The sequence below is a fragment of the Hippocampus comes genome, unplaced genomic scaffold (assembly GCF_001891065.2).
Source record: "Hippocampus comes isolate QL1 unplaced genomic scaffold, H_comes_QL1_v1.1 scaffold59, whole genome shotgun sequence".
NCBI lineage: Eukaryota > Metazoa > Chordata > Actinopteri > Syngnathiformes > Syngnathidae > Hippocampus > Hippocampus comes.
In genome coordinates this window covers 2,686,401-2,693,059 of record NW_017805406.1, presented here as the reverse complement: position 1 = coordinate 2,693,059, position 6,659 = coordinate 2,686,401, and the positions used below count along the sequence as shown (strand labels likewise).

The 6,659-nt window shown below is 41.8% G+C and overlaps 1 protein-coding gene across 2 annotated transcripts; it reads right to left on the bottom strand.

Annotated features, from left to right (window-relative positions):
* Nucleotides 1–1,751: 1,751 nt before the first annotated feature.
* ndfip1l (Nedd4 family interacting protein 1, like) lies at nt 1,752–6,201 on the bottom strand. Of its 2 annotated transcripts, none has more exons than XM_019873304.1 (9): nt 6,004–6,201; nt 5,610–5,697; nt 3,958–4,088; nt 3,648–3,704; nt 2,850–2,937; nt 2,448–2,572; nt 2,295–2,361; nt 1,946–2,086; nt 1,752–1,892 (listed from the first exon to the last, which is right to left on the bottom strand). In XM_019873304.1, the coding sequence occupies exons 1-8, from the start codon at nt 6,031–6,033 to the stop codon at nt 1,983–1,985; spliced, it is 690 nt and encodes a 229-aa protein (XP_019728863.1). In that variant the 5' UTR covers nt 6,034–6,201; the 3' UTR covers nt 1,752–1,892; nt 1,946–1,982. The 2 variants fall into 2 exon arrangements, with proteins under 2 accessions (XP_019728863.1, XP_019728864.1); XM_019873305.1 differs by having other exon boundaries at nt 1,758–1,886; nt 1,939–2,086; nt 6,004–6,200.
* Nucleotides 6,202–6,659: the final 458 nt, after the last annotated feature.

Genomic DNA, 6,659 nt, shown 5'->3' with positions numbered 1-6,659 from the left:
ACACTTCAAATGAAAAACCTAGCATTTGAACAAGGCAGAGTTTTCAAATCCATTGGACATAGAAAAAAGTTTTTTTTTTGTTTTTTTTTTAAAGATTTGTGGAGGTGCACAATTGCGCTGCATTATATTGACATCTGTGCAGGTGCACTTAAATATTTTTTGACCAATTAGTGTATCATGACAATAGCATCGTTCTAATTCATGACATAGTACAGCAGATAACCACGAGGCGTCGTTTACGCATGATCATGTAAAGCAACATGACTGGCAAACTATGGCAAGGTGTTTTTGTGAATGAACGGTGCGACATTCAAGTTCACCCTCAGAACAAGAGGAGAGAAGAAGCTCAACGTACAGTATGAATCACCACAACAAAGTGGAGGAGGGGCATGAGCTGGGGTGGGGTGGATGGTGTTGGTGATGTCATTGATGATGGCGGGGGAGTCAGTCGTGAGTCAGAAGGAGGAGGAGGAGGAGGTGGGTACGAAAAAAAAAATGGGAGCACATGGGAAGGTGCATGGCGCACCTGCTAACATGGTGGATGACTCACCACTGCTTTACACACACACACACACACACACACACACGCGCGCGCACATGCACGCTGGATTTAAACATACACACGAATGAAGGGTGAGTGAGGAGGGGTACGATGACTCACACGTCAATGATATATACACACACACACACACACACACACACACACACACACACACACACACACACACACACACACACAAGGGGGACATACGATTTGGATGCATCCCACATCGTCTTCTCATTTTGGAGAAGCCTCACTCTACAATACATTATGAATGGTGTCCATTTTTAAATTTTCAAAAATATTCAGCAATATGCGCCCTGCGATTAGCTGGTGTCCATTCCAGGGTGTATCCCGCTTTTTTCGCTTCCTAAACTGGCATAGGTTGCATCCCTAACCCGAAGGAGTACAAGCACTCTCGAAAACGGATGCACAGATGTGTAAGGCATGTGCTTTTATCACTTGTGGCTAGGCAGGCTTCATGTAGATCAAGAAACTTTGCTCAAAATGTAAGACAAAATGATGATTGCAGTGTTGTTCCTTGGGCTGCCCACAATAAAAGGTCACAATAAAATGTGCACTGACTGTACTGATTCTATCAACATCTTGCACCAGCGAGGTGGATGGAGAGGCAAAGAAGAAGTGCTCACGTCGATTTCTTTTTTAAAAATATTTGAGAGAAACATGTTTCTGCAAGATTTTGGGTTGTACAACAATAACGTACAAGAATGTGTTTATGACTTTTAATTTTCCAAAGCAGGGACACTCTTATGGTTTAAAAACATTGTTGAACCTCCACACGAATACAAGTGATCATAAAGTACATTTCTACATTTAATGGATGCTTAAAGACATTGTTTTGCTTGTTTTCATGAACATTCAGCAAATTTCCCTCGTCACTGCTAACACGACAGACATTAACACCAGCGCGTTTGGCCCATTTGTTCAGAAGAACCAGCTCATTATTATTTTTTCCATATACAACCAGCACAATCCGACATATCGACTTGACCCAAAAAAATAAAGTTAAAAGTTAAATAGATGATTTCTGCTCTCCAGCGTCCCTCTTCTATGTACAAATGAGCTGGCCTGAAATTATACAGGCAAGATGGTCCCCTGGTGGCTAAAAAGTGCATGTCAGCCACCAGTGGGCCACACCAGTAAATAAGGCAGACACTTCAGAATCGCAATCCGCACTTTTACAACACTAAACGAGTGAAGGTCATTTATTTTTAATAGAATTTGCTAGTTTACACCAAAAGAGGACAAAGAGGTTGTGGATTGTCCTTTTCCGATCACGCAGAGGAATGACAGTAAATGTTAAGTAGATGTTTTTTGTTTTGTTATGTGTGTGTGTGTGTGTGTGTGTGTGTGTGTGTGTGTGTGTGTGTGTGTGTGTGTGTGTGTGTTTTTTTCCAATCGAAATAGGATGTCACTGAGCTCAGTAGATGAAGAGAACTCGGGTACGGGGCAGCGTGGAGAAAGTGTCGGCCATCTTGCGGATTCGGGTGTAGTTGATGAAGCCTCGGAGGAACAGCAAGAAGCCTGGAGGGGAGCACAGACAAGTGTTAGCATCTAAACTGATTCCTATTTTTGTACTTTTCTCACACACACTCCTTTTGTATTGGACAACGTTGGGAAGTAAACATGGTGAATACTTTGTACTGTGTTGAGTATGAGTACTTTAGCTTCCTCTGCTCAGTTACAATGCGCAGGTGTACAATAAAGACAACAGTCGTAAAAGGCGACTCACCCAACACCAGGAACACCCACCACAGCCAGTATTGTCCATCAAAATAACCAGGAAAGTATGTCGAGAACTGCGACCACAAAGATGGGAGTTAGAAAAAAAAAAATTACACTTTTACTAATTAATGGACACAGGGAGTTTGTTAAGTGTCCGTACCCTGACGATGAGGACCCATTTGATGAGGGAAAGGCCAAAGCCGGAGATGGCCCCGTAGCGGCCGGCCGCTGAGGTGGTCAAACAGAAGGACAGGAAGAAACCGATCCAGTTGAACAGGAATGCCACTGGAACAACGAAAAGAGAGGGGAGGAAAAATTAAGGGAATAAAGTTGTTACAGAGCTGAATACTGCGAGAACAAAGTGAGAAAAAAGGTGGTCATTTTAAGACCGTAAAGTCGTATGAAGATAAGTGGCTCGGATAATGGATGGATAGAAGTCATAAAATAAGATGGAAAACATAAAGTTAGGATAGAAGTCATAACATTAGGAGGGTTTAAAAAAATACAGAGAATAAAGTTGCGGCCAAGTTAATACTTGTATAATATACGTTCTTTTCCTTACTGAAGAAGGTCAGCATGAAGATGCCATCGTTTCCTATCCTCAGCTGATCAGCATCTTCAAAATCATCTCTGGTTACAAAGTCTTCATCCTGCATGACGAGAGAGAAACAATTTGAAAACAATATACAGTACACATATTTAACAACATTAATGTCACCTTTTCAATGTTGACCAAATCAACATACATCTTGAATATTCAAAACAAATCAATCCAATACAAGCACAGTGACAGCTTGGCTTCCAAGGTTATTTCATGTCGTGATAATCCGTTCCAGCCTCCACCAAAAATATTTTGGGTTAAAAATAAATAAATAAATAAATTGTAAACGAGTGAATATAAAATAATGACAAAATATTAAGAAAACAACAGTTTTGTTTTTTTTAATTCAACTATTGTACATCTTGAAATTATTTAACGAGTCTTTAATAAGCCTGACCTGACTGGATTGTTAGCCTGGGTGTGAGCATGTACAGCAGCTGCATGAAAAATAAGTCAAGGTACCATGGCACGATAAAAGTACAACACATACACACACGCACAAGGCACAAAAAAAGCACAGAGAGCATGTTGAACAGTCAACACAATCTCTAAAAGTCTGTCCACCCAGAACTGGGAACTACAAGAAGACATCGAGAGGTGCACAGGGGCACTCATGGTACACACCCAAACAGGGAACACACACTGTTACTCTCTCACGGTCTCGACAATGCGCAAACACACACAGTCAAAAAGAAATAGTCTCTCACACGCACATTACAACATAAAAATAACAGGCACATACATGCACACACACATTACCTCCAGTGAACTGCGTATGACATCGTCAAACGTCTCCAGACGCTCTCTGTGTTGAGGCTGCGGCCAAATGCCGGGCGGCAGAGAAACACAACACCGGGCAGTCAAACACAGCAACCACCCACTCAGACCCACATTCAACACCGTAACTGGTACGTACTGGCATGGACACCCCCCCCCCCCCAACCAACCCCCTTCACTTTGGATGTGTTGGGAGTCCCATTTTAACAAAAAGGTGCTTTACATTTCCCGTACTGAATACAGGTAGCGGTCGGAAGCAGCACAACGAAAGGATAAACGGTGTCAAACTCACTCTTGCGGGTACCAAGGGAACAGTGGTCTCCGCCTTGGTCCTCTCCGCCTCATCATAGGAAGGTAGTGTGGTCGCCACGTTGTAGGACGGCGGCTTGGGAAAACTCCCCTCCTCCTTGTAGTCAAAATAGGCTGAAACATAAACAACAGAACAGTATTTAGGTTGACATATTCCATAAGAAAAATTACACGAATCACGATTGTCAGTCATTTTCAATGCCAACCCCCCCCCCAATCGATATTCCGACAAAAAATGTTCTTCCCAAGAATTGTAATAAAATTGTATGTTTATCATTCAACATGATAAAAATGCATTTGTACTACGAATGCTTAATCATGAGTGTGATGGGGTGTTTACAATTGAAATTATTAGCTTCGTGCGCCGCTGACATCATTTCTTGACGAGGAGCGCCAGTGATGGCAACTGCCACCATCTATGTTTTTGTTATTTAGCGTTCTCTACAGCTCTGGTTTGATCGTTAAGATGGGAAACGTTAACTATTCCCAGCAGATCGCAGCAGTGGTTGTCTTTTGGATGTGCTCGCCACTGCCACAATAATGTGTACTCTCCTCAATAAAACATGTCTGATCTTTTTGAAATGCCATCGACCGTTCGTGATGAGCAGCTTGTAATTGAGTAAAATGTTTGTCATGTTAAATCTACGACAACTAGTATCACAAAAGAGAGAAATAATGAGAGAAGGTTTAAATTAACAAATAGAAGACTTAGTGTACATGCATACATACACACACACACACACACACACACACACACACACACACACACACACACACACACCGCTATTCATGGCAACTTGGTCCCTATGACACTCAAGAAACGGCATTTGTACTCCAAATAATGGGCTCATCTCAATTTTCAAACAAATACACTTCAACGCTATTATTCTCCTGTGATTACACGCCACTGGCATAGATCGATCATCAAATCATTTCTTGACGAGGAGCGCCAGTGATGGCAACTGCCACCATCTATGTTTTTGTTATTTAGCGTTCTCTACAGCTCTGGTTTGATCGTTAAGATGGGAAACGTTAACTATTCCCAGCAGATCGCAGCAGTGGTTGTCTTTTGGATGTGCTCGCCACTGCCACAATAATGTGTACTCTCCTCAATAAAACATGTCTGATCTTTTTGAAATGCCATCGACCGTTCGTGATGAGCAGCTTGTAATTGAGTAAAATGTTTGTCATGTTAAATCTACGACAACTAGTATCACAAAAGAGAGAAATAATGACAGAGAAGGTTTAAATTAACAAATAGAAGACTTAGTGTACATGCATACATACACACACACACACACACACACACACACACACACACACACACACACACACACACCGCTATTCATGGCAACTTGGTCCCTATGACACTCAAGAAACGGCATTTGTACTCCAAATAATGGGCTCATCTCAATTTTCAAACAAATACACTTCAACGCTATTATTCTCCTGTGATTACACGCCACTGGCATAGATCGATCATCAAATATACATTATTTGTAGAAAGTAAATGAGAAATTGCAAACCAATTATTGAATCAGAATGGAATCCAGTGGCAACTGCTGTTAAAGTCAAAAGACCAAATCGAGCTGCACTGTCGTGCATTATTCACAGGCTCAAATCTCTGTTTCTTACCAGCATTGTCCTCTGTGACGCTGCTATAAGGAGGCGGCGCGTCTGCAGCTACCTGCTGGTTACCTTCAGCCTCGTCCACGTTGGGCAGCTGGACAAACACACAGACAGGCATGATTAATCGCACACGGAAAAGGGGCGGATGAGTCGATGGAAAAATTCACTTCCCGGTTAGCCTTACGCCACAACATCAATGAGCGAAGTCGTTGCGTAGCCGCGTTTAAAACGAGTTAGCATTCAATTAAGAAGCATTTCGTGCAACAAAGGGTTATCATGAGGTACTTTCGTTCGCATCGAACGAATTGAACTGAAGCGCCTTGTGTGTGTTCGATGCTAAGAGACATTTAGCGTTGTAGGCTAGCCGTATTAGGCGTGAAGGGGGAGCGATACGCATTACCTGCTGATATCTGGCGCTCGGCTCAGCCATTCCGATTTGAACGGCGAATAAAAATCCCAGAATCAAATCGACACGCCACCCAGATCCAATTCCTCAAGAAAATTATATAACAAACTGTCAATTCGCCGTAGGAAGAAAATAGGCTGCTTTCAGTACGTGCGCTGCAAAGATGGTCAAGCTAGTGAATTTATGAAACCACTTCCGGATGATGAGTGTTTGGTAAAATAAATGTTATGGTTAAAAGTAGCATCAATAAAAAATTGTGACAAAAACTCTGCTACTAAAATTGTACTATCTTGTGAATATTTCCACAATAGGCGTGTTGTGTGATTTTAATGTCGTGGTATGTTTTGTTGTCGCGATACACAAGCACGCATCATGGTTTTTACTTGAATAAAATCCCGGACAACCGTTGGTTATCTACTCTAGCTAACATTTTTCTCCGTGCCAAGCAATTTACGTCACTGGTCGCAACAAACCTCCCACGTCCCTCCACCCTTTTTCGGAAAATGCATAGGAGTGGGTGACACAATTGGTATTCAGACATTACAGATATTTAAAAACTATATTTGGGTCAAATACAATAACATTTATTTTTAAATTTGCAAAGTTGCAAAGACGACGTCAGTGACAATTGGAATTTTTATGCGAAAAAT

Coding starts and splice junctions, on each gene's coding strand:
- ndfip1l (XM_019873304.1), bottom strand. CDS start 6,033: ATGGCTGAGCCGAGCGCCAGATATCAGCAG. Junction 2,362..2,447: donor AATGGGTCCTCATCGTCAGG/GTACGGACACTT, acceptor TTGTGGTCGCAG/TTCTCGACATACTTTCCTGG. Junction 2,087..2,294: donor GTGGGTGTTCCTGGTGTTGG/GTGAGTCGCCTT, acceptor GCTCCCCTCCAG/GCTTCTTGCTGTTCCTCCGA.